The 14453-nt window shown below is 51.1% G+C and overlaps 1 protein-coding gene across 1 annotated transcript; it reads left to right on the forward strand.

Moving 5' to 3' along the window:
• Positions 1-3226: 3226 nt before the first annotated feature.
• On the forward strand, positions 3227-12067 carry SV2A (synaptic vesicle glycoprotein 2A). The gene is made up of 12 exons (XM_079760458.1): positions 3227-4134; positions 5551-5731; positions 6579-6730; positions 6845-6978; positions 7574-7663; positions 7902-8012; positions 8200-8288; positions 8940-9104; positions 9316-9449; positions 10463-10669; positions 11203-11362; positions 11767-12067. Exons 1-12 carry the CDS (start codon positions 3513-3515, stop codon positions 11948-11950), a joined length of 2229 nt encoding a protein of 742 aa, XP_079616584.1. The 5' UTR covers positions 3227-3512; the 3' UTR covers positions 11951-12067.
• Positions 12068-14453: the final 2386 nt, after the last annotated feature.

Raw genomic sequence — 14453 nt, forward strand, 5'->3', positions numbered from 1 at the left:
GTGGCTGCTCCATCTTCCTGGGGTAGGATGTAGGGAGGGGAGGTGCAGCCCTGGCTATCCTGGGGAGGGGGCTGAGGCTCAGTCCCCCAGCTGTAACAGGGAGGGGTGCTCCAGTACCTCCTCCCTCATGGTACCCCCCCCCCCCCCGGATGTTTTGGTAAGTGACTGCTTCTTAATGACCTTGTCACCCGGGCTAGGCTGGCCTGGGGAACGAAGGTGGCGTTGAAAGTCAGGTGCTTTAATGGGGAGGGAGGTGGCTTCTGGACCCTCCTCTTACCCAGGGAGGAGGGAGTTATCCGGAAAGGCAGCCTTTGCCCCGGAGTCCCAGTCCCCCACTCCTCTGCCAAGAATGTCATTTTCCCAGCCAGGTGAAGCCAGCCGACCTTAAAGGGCTGTGTAACCCTGAATCTTGTCTTCTTTAGCCTCCACCTCTCCAAGTCTTGTCTGTCTCCCACAGGCTTCGCCACCCTGTGCTGCTGTCGGAGCTAAAAATAGCATCACTTTCTCACCAGCACAAAGAATTTGTCTTCCTTCTCTCCTGACCTCCTGGGCTTGTTGGCCCCCGGGGGAGCTGGCTACTGAGCCATCCACATCCTGCTGTGGCTCCAGGGGCCTCTCCACCCTACATGTACCCTCAGGGGTAAATAGTGTTACAGACATTGGGTATGGCTCCTGGTGGGTCCATCTGCCTCCTTCAGGGTTTGGCGGGGGGGCGGGGGGGGGGGGGGGAGAGATCCTAGCTGGGAAAGAAAGAAGGGGAAAGCAAGTTGCCATGCAGTGAGCGGATTCCACAGTTGCCTCTCTTTCATAGGGGATGGTTTGGACCCTGATCCACAAAGAAATAAAGGTGGCATAGGGGTCACTGGTTCTGGTCATGGTGGCCCACTGCTCACATCTGTCCTTGAGGGGGTAAGGCGCTGCTTGCCAGTGCTTCTCTCTGAACCACCTAGCACTACTTACCCCTTCTCCCTGTGTGTGTGTGTGTGTGTGTGTGTGTGTGTGTGTGTGTGTTTGTGTGTGTGACATTTAATGAAGGCTGGATGGGTGGGAGCAAAAGGAGGCAGGATATTTTGGGGGAATGATCCCTGGCGAGAATCTAGTCCTGCTTCCTCCTCTTTATGAAGGAAGTAGGGGTTCTCCCATGTCTCCCTCTGGAGGATGTATTTTTTTTGGGGGGAGGCCGAAGGCCCCCTTCCATACCGGCCTCCTACGCAATGCGGTATTTGTGGACTCCTTTTACCTAGACTACTGGAGGAGGAACAGGAAGAATTAAGGGGGATCAAGAGGGGAGGCCCTGGAGCAATGAGATGCTACTACTAGAGACTTTATTTATTCTTTAAATATACATTTATTGATTTCAGAGAGGAAGGGAGAGGGAGAGAGAAACATCAATGATGAGAGAGAATCATTGATCGGCTGCCTCCTGCACGCCCCCTAATAGGGATCAAGCCCGAGACCCAGGCATGTGCCCTTGACTGGAATCGAGCCCGGGACCCTTCGGTCCAAAGACTGATGCTCTATCCACTGAGCCAAACCAGCTAGGGCTACTAGAGACTTTAGACCTCCCATGTTGGAAGTGTATGCGTGACCAGTCTCCTCCATTCCCAGGATAATATCCTGAAGGAAGGTGACAGCAGCCAGTCATTACCTCTTTCTTAGCTTCTGATCTGCCCTCTTCTCCATGGCCTCGGGTTCTAGGTCTCCCTTTTTTCGAGTTTCCCTTTGTTTGTCTAGCTGGAGACGGTGGGCCAAGCTGCTGGAATTAGTTTGAACACAGACAGGTCTTGGGATTGTTTTGGGAGGGTACTGGACAACAGCACCCAAGTGTGACCCCCTGCTTTTTCCTTGCTGTTTCCTGCTTCGTTCCCATTTTTCAATCTAATAGGAAGGAAATTAATATTTATAGGATATCTACTGTGAGATTAAGTTCTCACACGGACTTGGAGAAATAGAGATGATTATCCCCAGTTTAAATATAGGGACACTGAGGCTTAGGGAAGTTAAGTAACCTGTCCAAGATTGACTTGTTAAGTAAATAGCAGACTTGGGATTTCAACTTAGGTCACAGAACTGTGTGTACTTTGTGCTGGAGCAGCTTTTACCTGCCAGTTTCCCTTTCTGCTGCTCACCCTCAAGAGCATTTTCTGGGGTCTTTTGAGTAGAGGGCATCTCATATATCATTAATGCCACAAAGAGTAATAACTAATATTTCTTCATCACTTTTTAATGTGCCAGGTACTATGGTAAGGAGCTTATGTGCTTTTTTTTTTTTTTTTTTTTTTACTTTTGTGCATTATGTTACTTAATCCTTATTTTTCCCTAAGAAACGGAGGCATGGATGTTCCGAGACCTGCCCATGGTCATTTAGCTTGTAATTGCTGAAGCAGGAAGTCAAACCCAAGTCTGGAAGCTGAGCTTTTACTCACGGGCTATGTTGGGAGGAGACCTCTCCTTGGGCGGTGTATGAACATGGAACCTGAGGGGAGGACTTTGAAGTTCCACCTTCAGATGCCATCAGTGTGCTGAAGGAGGATTTGGTGCTCCTTCTACACGTTCTCCCAAAGCTCTGACCTCAGAGCGGGCTAGAGCAGGGAATTCTGGTTTCCCATATTTCCTGTTTCATTCTTGGCAGGTTGGTGGTAAAGGAAGGGGTTTGATCTGGATGTGGGGTGGAGGGTCAGGAGAAGAGCTCTGTGTAGGTGATTGTTACTTGGGGGGCAAATCCCATGGATCCGTGGTTGGCAAACTGCGGCTCGTGAGCCATATGCGGCTCTTTGGCCCCTTGAGTGTGGCTCTTCCACAAAATACCACGGCCTGGGCGAGTCTATTTTGAAGAAGTGGCGTTAGAAGAAGTTTAAGTTTAAAAAATGTGGCTCTCAAAAGAAATTTCAATCGTTGTACCTGTTGATATTTGGCTCTGTTGACTTAATGAGTTTGCCGACCACTGCCATGGATCTAGTCTCCAAGGTCAAAGTAAGAGGGTTCATACTGAATGACCTGCAGTTGGTCCCAGCAGTCATTCCTTCGTATCGAATGCGAGCTTGAAGCAAGGAGGCCATCTCTGTCCCACATGGTTCAGGTGGGGCTCTGGGTTGACAAGAGTTCTGTATTGGACTTCTTTTATTCTTATTTTTATTTTTTTACCATCTTAAGCCTTACAACCTCTTTCTTCTCCTTCTTATTATTTCTAGATATCCAGAGGTGCCTGGAAGAGAAGTAGGCGGCTTTTCCTAAGTTATCCTGGCTCCCCAGCTCAGCACCCTCAAGCTGGCTTCCCCTCTCCTTCTCGTTCCCCTACTTCCCCTCTCCCTTCCCTATGTACCCAACTGAACTGGGTGTGGGCCACACCTCTCCTCCCTCTTTTCTTCTCCTAGACATTCATTGGCCAGGTCCTACTCTGTGCCCAAAGATACTTGAACACACTTCATCAGAGTAACTGGGAGGAGGGTCTTTCTGACGCCACATTCTTGAGCAAAAGCTGAATAAGGAGCAGGGAGTGGGGGAGACCTGTCATGGAAGAGGGCTTCAGAGACCGGGCAGCTTTCATCCGTGGGGCCAAAGACATTGCCAAGGAAGTCAAGAAGCATGCAGCCAAGAAGGTGGTGAAGGGCCTGGACAGAGTCCAGGACGAATATTCCCGCAGATCCTACTCCCGCTTTGAGGAGGATGATGATGACGATGACCTCCCTGCTCCAGCTGATGGCTATTACCGTGGGGAAGGGGCCCAGGAGGAGGAGGAAGGTGGCGTCTCCAGTGATGCCACAGAGGGCCACGATGAGGATGATGAGATCTATGAGGGGGAATATCAGGGTATCCCCCGGGCAGAGTCTGGGGGCAAAGGCGAGCAGATGGCAGATGGAGCACCCCTGGCTGGAGTGAGGGGAGGCTTGAGTGACGGGGAGGGCCCACTTGGGGGCCGGGGGGAGGCACAGCGGCGGAAAGATCGGGAAGAACTGGCCCAGCAGTATGAAACCATCCTCCAGGAGTGTGGCCATGGCCGCTTCCAGTGGACACTCTACTTCGTGCTTGGTCTGGCGCTGATGGCTGATGGTGTTGAGGTCTTTGTGGTGGGCTTCGTGCTGCCCAGCGCTGAGAAAGACATGTGCCTGTCTGACTCCAACAAAGGCATGCTGGGTAAGACACATTGGGGGCGCTCCAGCCCCCATTCTGCTCCAAACTCTGTAAACACCCCATGCTCCTGAGAACTCCTGTCCTCCCTAGCACCCTGCTCTCAAAATGTCTCCAGAGGGCTCAGGGTTCCTCTGCACTTTGCCCTTACACACACCCTCCCTGGGTGCTTGGGTCACAGTGAGGTTGTTTGTGTAAGGGGGGCCTCGGGGAGGACAGGTGGGCTGGGGCTTGGGCTGGTGGTTGGGAGGTGGCCACAGTGGGAAGGACCCTATTTGATGTTTCTTCAGAGCCTCTCCTCTTGCTATCCTGTTCCCTTTCCCTGATTGCGGCAACAAAAACTCAGTATTCAAACGCCCTAGGTCAGTGGTTGGCAAACTCATTAGTCAACAGAGCCAAATATCAACAGTACAATGATTGAAATTTCTTTTGAGAGCCAACTTTTTTAAACTTAAACTTCTTCTAACGCCACTTCTTCAAAATAGACTTGCCCAGGCCGTGGTATTTTGTGGATGAGCCACCCTCAAGGGGCCAAAGAGCCGCATGTGGCTCGCGAGCTGCAGTTTGCCAACCACGGCCCTAGGTGATATGGGAAGGATCAGTTTGGGGTGGTGGGAGTGGGGGAAGAATCCTAGGCCTGCCTCCAGCCAGAGAAGCTCTTGGCCAGCCTTGGGAGTCAGGGGCCAGTGAGTGGTCCTTCCTAATGGGGACCCTGAGGAAGGAAACTCCCAGACTCACTCAGAAAGGATCTCCGTCTTGCTCTGCCACCAAGTTACCATGAGATATTGGGCAGGTTCCTTTTTCCCTGGGGCTCTGCTTAGGCATGGGTAAAATGTAGAATCTGGAGTAGATGGTTTGTAAGATCGATTCCAATTCTGAATTTATGAATGAAGTAAGAAACAGGAGAGTTTTAGGACCAGAAGTATTGGAATTATAAGGATTTTGTGGGGAGGATTTCCTGGGTGGAGTAAAGGACTGGAGCTCTTTTCCCGGGGAACATGAGAGAGACCTCCTGCTACTTTGAGGGCTTCAAGGCAGAGAGGATGGAGGGGTTCCTGTGTGGGTTTAGGAATTCATTCCTCATTCCAGGCAAGCCAGAGATGGGGGTATTGTGTGTCTGTGTGACAGCAAGGAGAGAGAAGTAAGAATGAGCAAGAGAGAGAGTGAGAGGGAGAGAAAAGAGAATTCTGGGTTTCTCCTGTAGCTGTATTCCTGCCTTTGAACCACTGGCCTGCAGAGATGGCCTTCCTTCCACAATTCATCTTCTCTCGCCTGCTCTCACCTCCGGGTGGAATTAGCTTTTAGAAGACCTTCGAGTCCTTGATCTATTCAGCTGCAGTTTCAGATCATTTAATGTTCAGTGAATGGAAAAACGGAGTGGGTCTATAGACTCATACCCTTCCTGCCTCTTCCTCCTTCCAGGCCTCATCGTCTACCTGGGCATGATGGTGGGAGCCTTCCTCTGGGGCGGTCTGGCTGATCGGCTGGGTCGGAGGCAGTGTCTGCTCATCTGTCTCTCAGTCAACAGCGTCTTCGCCTTTTTCTCATCTTTTGTTCAGGGTTATGGCACTTTCCTCTTCTGCCGCCTCCTTTCTGGGGTTGGGTGAGTGTCCACCTCCTGAGCCCCTGGAGGGCAGGACTAGGCTGTGGTCACTGTTATATCTCTGGGGCCCAGCACAGTGCCAGGCACACCAGATGCACTTGAAGTATGTATGAGTTGAATGAATGGATTCCTTTCTCCTCCCACCATCTTCAGGCCAGCTTCTCCCTGTCCAGGACCTGTCTACTGCCTGTCCAGAATGCCATTCCATGTCGGTTCCATTCCTGAGCCTTCCCCCCCACCCTTTAGTTCCATTCTGAGCCTGACTCCATGAAGAGGCCTAGTGGTCTCATCCTCACATCTGGTTATCTGTGGACCCTTGAGTTATTCCCTTCCCAGAGCCTACATATTTCCTGCATTTGACAACCTGAACTCTGAAACCTTGACCCATCCTACTCCCTCACTTCGACCTGCATGTACTTGCTCCTTGTTTCTAAGCTATTTTCTGGTCTGCTCCCTCATACCTGCTCTCAGACTCTTCTTTGCCCTTTTTTTTCAGGGGGGTGGGGTGGGTGGGTGGGTGGGGGAACTTTCCCTTTTTCTGTAATTATCTTCCCTTCCTTTCAACTCTGTAGTATCTTCAAGATTCAATGTTTGTCCTTTCCCTTTTCCTGAGACCTGCTGGCCTTCCACCTGCTGGCCTCCCACCTATCCTGCTGCTTTGTTCCCAGGGTCCCAAGGATGCGTGCTTGATGGATGGTGGTGAGGGAGTTTGTAGGGCTCTAGGTGTGAGAAGGAGTCTCTTTAGAAGGGTCTGGACGATGAAAAGGACTGGGTGATCCAGAGCACTGGGGCAGGAGATAAAGACTAGGGCCATTTTCCAATGCTGAATTCTTGCTATGCCCTCCAGGATTGGAGGGTCCATCCCCATTGTCTTCTCCTATTTCTCGGAGTTTCTGGCCCAGGAGAAACGTGGGGAGCATTTGAGCTGGCTCTGCATGTTTTGGATGATTGGTGGAGTTTACGCAGCTGCTATGGCCTGGGCCATCATCCCCCACTATGGTGAGCAGCCCGCAGGGAATGCACCCCAGATTGTCTCCCTCCTCTCCTGTGCTCCCTGTGGTGGGAACCCCCAGCCAATGGCCTCTCTGCTGAATCTATGATTGTCCCTGCCAGGGTGGAGTTTCCAGATGGGGTCTGCTTACCAGTTTCACAGCTGGAGGGTCTTTGTCCTCGTCTGCGCCTTTCCTTCTGTGTTTGCCATCGGGGCTCTGACCACACAGCCTGAGAGTCCCCGCTTCTTCCTGGAGGTGACTGGGCTGGGGCTGGGGTGGGGGTAGGGCAGCAGGGGCTCCTTTGTTCAAGCACCACTGTGGGTTTGGTTTGATCCTATATAGCTGCCTTCCTTCCTCATAGGGTCCATACTCTGTTGGATTTTATCTTACTTCCTCTAGAAGGGTTCCGTGGGTGGAGAAGCCAGGGGACCTGTTCAACCATGAGTGGTTTAATTTTAAACCACTGACTCACAGCTCCAGAAAAGTTCAAACACTCCTCCCCCCCGCCCCCTTCCCCAGTTCTCCCCTCCAACTATATCTTGGTCCAACAGGTTTAGGACTGTCTGACTACATGCTTGCCCATCATCACCATTTGCTTGTTTTGTTTTCTTTTTTACCATTGCACCAAGGGATCCCTAGGACCTATGCTTGTATCTATCTCCTGGACTCCCCCCACTCTTGCCCAAGTCTGATTATATCTTGCTTGGGGATCCGCCCATAGGTCAGGGGTTGGCGGGGGGGGGGACGTTTTTGTGTTCTATGACTCCAGAAGCCAGGTTGGAAGGAGGGGGGTCTACAACCCAGGGCCAGGGAGGGGCTAACCTGGATATGGGGATTCTGTCGGCTCTAGAATGGGAAGCATGATGAGGCCTGGATGGTGCTGAAGCAAGTTCATGACACCAACATGCGAGCCAAGGGACATCCCGAGCGAGTCTTCTCAGTAAGCCACAGTCCTACCCTTCAGTCCTCCAAGCTGCTGCACCCCAACCCCCACCTGGCCCCTCTCTGGATACCCCAACCTTCCTAGGCATCTCTGACAACACTCTCTCAATGACATCTCTTAGGGTATCCTATCCACCCCATTCCTCCCATTTTGATAGTGTGGGAGAAACTGAGCCACCTGGAAGGAATTGGGAAATGCAGACTAGGTGACTGCTCACTCCTTCTCTCTACCCCAGGTAACCCACATTAAGACGATTCATCAGGAGGATGAGTTGATTGAAATCCAATCAGACACAGGGACCTGGTACCAGCGCTGGGGGGTCCGGGCATCGAACCTGGGGGGGCAGGTAATAAGGGATTGTATGGTGGAGAGAGAGAGAGAAGGAAGTGGGAGGAGTGGAGAGGAAGGCAGGGCTTGAGCCTGTGTGTGGGGTGATAGGTAAACTGAAGGGAGGCAGTAGGGTAGAGACATGGGGGTATGGGGGTGTTAGAAGTTGGTGCGGCCACTGTCTGACTTAGCTCTATTTCGCTTAGGTTTGGGGGAATTTCCTCTCCTGTTTTGGTCCAGAATATCGACGCATCACTCTGATGATGATGGGTGTATGGTTCACCATGTCGTTCAGGTGAGAAGGTGGGTGGGGTAGATACTATGTAGTGGATGTGATGGTGTGTGGGTTGGGAGAGAGGTGGAGAAAATGGAAATGAAGGGGGCAAATAATGAGGCAAGGTGCTGTTCAGATTCCCGCTGATCCTCCACCTTGCTCCTCTACGCCATTCATTAATACAACAAACTTGTCCTATAGGCTGAACAGTATTAAGTTTCTGTTCTGTGTCAGGTACTGTGCTGGGCTGAAATAAATGTAGTCCCAGTCCTCATGGAGTTTACATCTTGGGCAGGGAGCTAGACAAAACTAGCATAAGGCAGTGTGATTAGTACCACATGGGGGTGGGGGAAAGTACAAGATGTTCTGGGAGCACAGGAGAGGGGTTTCCCAGCCCAGATCTGAGTACTGAGGGATGAATGGGAGTTAGGCTGCGGGTGGGTTAGGGAGGGTGTTTTAGGCAGAGGGAAGAGCAAATGCCTGGAAGATAAAGAGCTTGGTGGGAGGGTGAGAAGAACCACTGCCGTTGGTGAAGGGAGGGGTGGTGAAAGGTAAGACTGGAGCGGTGAGCAAGGTCCTGACGTGGGCTGATCCTCGATTTCCCCCCTCATTCTGGACTGCCTGGTTCCAATCCCTGAGCCCTGTCTGATTCCATCGCCCTTGACTCTTCAGTTACTATGGCCTGACTGTCTGGTTTCCCGACATGATCCGCCATCTCCAGGCGGTGGACTACGCCGCCCGCACCAAATTGTTCCCTGGGGAGCGTGTAGAGCACGTGACCTTTAACTTCACCCTGGAGAACCAGATCCACCGAGGGGGACAGTACTTCAATGACAAGTATGTGGGGACCTTTATACCGCACTCTTCTCCTGCCCCTCTTCCCCTGGTCTCTTTTATGAATCTGGGAGTTTTGAGACGTGTGTTTTTGGGGCGAAGATCTGGGGTTTCTCCTCAATGCCTCAGCTTCCCATTACTTCACTAAGGGAACGAGCCTTGGAGGAGGGGGTGAGGAGGAGGGGAAGTGCCTCTCACCATCCTGGTCTTCCAGGTTCATTGGGCTGCGTCTGAAGTCAGTGACCTTTGAGGATTCCCTGTTTGAGGAGTGTTATTTCGAGGATGTCACATCCAGCAACACATTTTTCCGCAACTGCACATTCATCAACACCGTGTTCTATAACACTGGTAAGGTGGAGTGGCCGGTGGCTGTCAGACCAAAGGGCTGGGTGCACTTGAGGAGGGGTCCCTCGCTCAGGGTTCTCAAGCTGAGCTCTCTGGAGCTTTGAAGGAAGGATGGGGCACACTAACTACCACCAATAATTCCAAAACTCTAATGGAAGTTGAACATTTTCCTGTGATAGTTAGACTATATGACAAAAATATCAAGTTTCTTTGCCTTTGCCTGGAATTAAAACAATTCAATGTACTTTTGAAGAGGGCAAAAATCATTCAAAACAGGGTCCTTGGGAAAAATAAAAACAAGAGAGATATTTGGTGAGGAAAAGGTTGGAAATTATTGCATCAGTCCATTTCTTTAACAGTGATTCTCAAACTGCATGCACATGAAATGCTGGAATTGTTAGACTGGGGTTTCCCACCTCTAAATGGAGTACTGGGTGAGCTTTTCCCACTTTGCAGGAAAAGATAATGGGTAGGACTTTCAATGGTCTTAAATGTTTTTTCTCTCAGTATTCTTTGCCACTGCTAATAGCAAGGCGGACAAAAAGGATCAATAGGAAGCAGATCGTTTTTTCATTTTTATTTTCTATAAGAGAACACTTATTTGGGAAACCACAGAGGTAGAAGTAGTAATTACTCGAAGAAATGGGCTTAGGAAACAAGTTACGGAGGCCAAGGAAGGGCCCTTGGAGCTTCGAAGTGAGAGGAAGGTGAAGGTGATGTGCCTGAGGGGGAAGGGGGGGAGGGGAGGGGAGAGAGGAGAGGGAAAAGGCGTAGACCGGGACACCGATTATCGATTAAAAAAACTTGGAGACATAGTCACACTGTTTCATGTAATAGACTATGAACATTTTCTGCTATAAAGATTTCTAAAAAAAAAAAAAAAGATTTCTATTATTTGATGTTTTGCAATAAGTGCTAAACTCCACAAAGGCAGAGCCCGAGCCTGGGCCGTAGCAGTAGCGGCCTCCTTCTCCCATGTGACATGACTGCCTGCCTGTCTTGGCCCTCACCCCTAGACCTGTTTGAGTACAAGTTTGTGAACAGCCATCTGGTGAACAGCACGTTCCTGCACAACAAGGAGGGCTGCCCGTTAGATGTGACAGGGACGGGCGAAGGTGCCTACATGGTGTACTTCGTCAGCTTCTTGGGAACGCTGGCTGTGCTTCCTGGGAATATTGTGTCTGCCCTGCTCATGGACAAGATTGGCAGGCTCCGAATGCTCGGTAAGGGGGCGGGGCTGGGTGGTGGTGTCAGAACTGATTAGGGTGCTGGGGGGAGGGGAGACTGTCAACAGGCTTCCCACCTTAGCCTGTGGAAGAGCTTAGCCAGAGAAGGTTCTCTCATGTCTTCTGCTGGGGGAGGTGGGGGGTGGGGAGTGGCTGCGGGGGAGGGTGGGTGGCGCGGCCCGGAAGCTTCTCCTGTGAGTAAAGGAGGTAGACGGGATAGCAAATGCGCAGGCTTTGAGGTTATAGGTCTTGAATCTCAGCTCCACCACCTACCTTGGGCAAGTTCCCTAACCTCTATGAGCCCAGCTGTATCATCTGGAAAAGGGGGATGATGACAGAACCTGCTTCATAGGGTTTTTATTAGGAAGACAATGATAAGGGCGGCTGGGAATGAGTGAGAAGCCTTCCTTCGGGGTACCCTGGAAGCAGTCTCATCTTGGGCTGCACTCAACACCAGCTGATGGGACAGGGTGGGTAGTGGATGGGTTCCATTGTGGCCAGGCTCACCCTGCTCTCCTTTCCGGTTCCAGCTGGCTCCAGTGTGATGTCCTGCATCTCCTGCTTCTTCCTGTCTTTTGGGAACAGTGAGTCAGCGATGATCGCTCTGCTCTGCCTTTTTGGGGGGGTCAGCATCGCATCCTGGAACGCGCTGGACGTGTTGACTGTTGAACTCTACCCCTCGGACAAGAGGTAGTTGGAGTGTGGTGGGGGCAGGACAGCAGTTTGAGGGCATAGAAGGTGGGGGAGAAGTGGGCTGAGGAAGAGGGGCTGAATGGAAAAAGCATCTTTAGGGGTAAAAGGATATACATTTCCATTGAGTTTCTCCTCTAAGAGCTGGTTAGCTTTGAATTCACTCCTTGAAATCTTAACTATTAACCTAATTTTCTGTCTCCTTACCCCTCGCCTCCCCATTTACCTGTATTCCCTGATGTGCATCCCTCACCTGACCTCTGTCCTTCCTCTCCCTCTTGGACATTGCCTGCCATCTCTCCTTTCCTTCCTCATACCTGCTCTTCCCCCACAAACCCTCCCTGCCTCTCTGTCTCCCTCCTGGTCTGGCCCATTCCGTGCTGCACTGGGGGACCCCTGAACAGGACCACAGCCTTCGGCTTCCTGAACGCCCTGTGTAAGCTGGCCGCGGTGCTGGGGATCAGCATCTTCACGTCCTTTGTGGGAATCACCAAGGCTGCCCCCATCCTCTTTGCCTCTGCTGCCCTTGCCCTTGGTAGCTCTCTGGCCCTGAAGCTGCCTGAGACCCGGGGGCAGGTGCTGCAGTGAGGGGCTCTCTGGGACTTTGGGGGTGGCAGGCACACTGTGAGACCAACTTCTTCCCTTCCCCTGCCCTGCCATCCTGGTCCCGAGCCCTCACTCCCCATGCCCATGTTTGGTGTCTTAGCCTTGTGTGTGTGTGAGCGTGTGCATGTGTGTGACCCCGTGGGCAAACACTATAGGGAAGGCTCCGTCATCCCAGTTTTGGGATGCAGCTCCACTCCCCCCTCCTACCACCCTTGACTTTGCACAAGAGAAGGCTTGGCCCCACACTTCTCCCCAGTGTTAGTGAAGGGGAGGGGGTCTTTGCTCTTCTTAGCTCCAGGGTCTCCAGAGCAGGCTTCCTGCCTTCCCCCTCATTCCCTCTGCCTGTGCCCTGGTGAAATCATGGACGTGTGGTTATGCTGGGGGCTGCGGCTTGGTGTAGACCACGGACCAAAAGAACTTGAACTTAAGAGTCAGAAGGGCCTCTAGTGCTCTCTCATGCCTCCTGTTGGATGCTGGGGGAGTAGCAATAAACCTCAGACCCCTAGCCTCCACTTCCCCCTCAACATAGGCTGTTAAGTAAGAAGCCTGAATTTTATGAAATTAGCTTTCTGATTCTTATTTATTTATATATTAAGTTCTGAAGCAGCTCAGCAGGACTGTGTGTGTGTGTGTGACTGCGTGTGTACACTATGTGTGTGTATGTGCCATGGGGTGGGGTGTCACTATACTGTCCTACAATACAAGCCAAGGGTAATTTCAGCAGACACACACAACCCTGCCTTCCTTAGTACCTCCCCTAATCTTGTTTCGGGGCCAGGCCTGGGAGGGAGGAGCCCTAGGCCAGGCTGGGGTGAGTACCGGTCCAGGGAGATCTGAGGGTACCTTCCTTTAAGAAGCACAGGCCGCCTCTGGAGTGAGAGGCTCCTCACTATAGCACAGATTGTTACAGCACAGCTGCCCTCCACCCGCAACCTGTCCCCTCGGTCGGGGATCAGGGGAGGGAAAGAAACCTGGCATAAGGTCAAACCAGCAGATCAAAAAGCACAAGGAGCTGGGGCAGGGGCAGGGAGCAGGGGCCTGCCCAGCAACTCCTCTCAAGTGGAAAGAGGTTGGGTAGCAAGCCAGGGACCCCCTAATGCAGGGACCAGAGCCTCAGTTTCCCCATCTCGGCCCTCCCACACAATAGCCCCTGTAGGTTAAGCTGCCCCTGCCCCACCCCACGTTGTGTGGCTGCTTTTTTTGGTGCCCCCCTCCCATCCAGTGTAGCTGTGATGTGTTGTAGTTTTTAGCTGTTTGTAAAATGTTAAGTTAAAAGGAAAAATGAAAACAACAAAAAAAAGAAAATCCAAACTCATCCTTCTCATGCTGCATCTGGTGCCCCCACCTCTACGGCCACTCCCCCCATTTTGTAACCCTGAACGAGGTGGTGACTGTTTAACTCTTTGTGCTCAAAGGACTGCCTTCTCCTCCAGTGCCCCGTGTACGAGTGTGCCCCATCTTCACCCTTCACTTGCTGGATGCAGCCCTCTCTCCTGCACCCCCTGGAGGGACCCATCCGTCTCCCTGTTCTCCTGGGGAACCCTAAACCCAACTCTATTGATGTGAAAAATGAGATGAAAAATAAAAAGAAAACAATCAATCCTTAAAATCCAAAACGACTATGCCTGCTTCCTTGCCTCTCTGTTCTGCCTGCTGGAAGGGAAGATGGTGAGATGGGAAAAGTCCTCTCTCCAAAATGAAAGCCAGAATAACATGAGGTATCACACTGGTTTCCGCAATTGGCTTCTCAGTTCTGATTTTCCCATTTCTACAGATGAAGGGCCCTCTCCGTCTCCCAGATGTGAAGACTTGGGGTAATGTCCTACAACTCAATAGCAAAAAAAAAAAAATTAATAACCTGACTTAAAAAAAATGGGCTAAGGACTTGAACAAATATTTCTCCAAAGAAGACATACGAATGGCCAACAGGTATATGAAAAAATGCTCAATGTAAATAACCATCAGGGAAATGCAAATCAAAACCACCAGATAACAGCTCATACCTATCAGATGGCTATTACCAAAAACTCCCAAAAGAAAGTGTTGGCAAAGATGTAGAGAAATTGGAATCCTTGCACATTTTGGGTGGTGATGCAAACTGGTGCTGCTATGGAAAATATGGAGGTTCCTTAAAAAATTAAATACAGAACTACCATATAATGCAGCAATCCCACTTCAGGGTACTTAACTGAAAGAACTGAAATCAGAATCTTGGAGCACTATTTACAACAGCTAAGATGTGGAAACAACCTAAATGCCCACTAACAGATAAGTGGATAAAGAAAATGCGAGATATGTATCCTGTGTTGTCCAATCGGTCCCTGCCCCGTCTAGTTTCTGTGCCTTTGTGGGGGCTCTTCCCCTGGCCTACAACACCTTTTCCTTTCCCCTTTCCTTTCCGTTCTTTTCTTTAAATATCCAACTAAGTCACTTCCCCCATGAAGCCCTCCCTAACTACCCTGGGCGTCAGGTATCTTTCTTCTCC

Source organism: Cnephaeus nilssonii (assembly GCF_951640355.1).
Source record: "Cnephaeus nilssonii genome assembly, chromosome: 21".
NCBI classification, from domain to species: Eukaryota; Metazoa; Chordata; class Mammalia; order Chiroptera; family Vespertilionidae; genus Cnephaeus; species Cnephaeus nilssonii.

Excerpts from the sequence above, each read along its gene's own strand:
- SV2A (XM_079760458.1), top strand. The coding sequence starts at position 3,513 with ATGGAAGAGGGCTTCAGAGACCGGGCAGCTTTCATCCGTGGGGCCAAA. Across the intron at positions 8,289-8,939 it reads TGGTTCACCATGTCGTTCAG|TTACTATGGCCTGACTGTCT; the intron begins GTGAGAAGGTGG and ends TTGACTCTTCAG. Across the intron at positions 11,363-11,766 it reads CTCTACCCCTCGGACAAGAG|GACCACAGCCTTCGGCTTCC; the intron begins GTAGTTGGAGTG and ends ACCCCTGAACAG.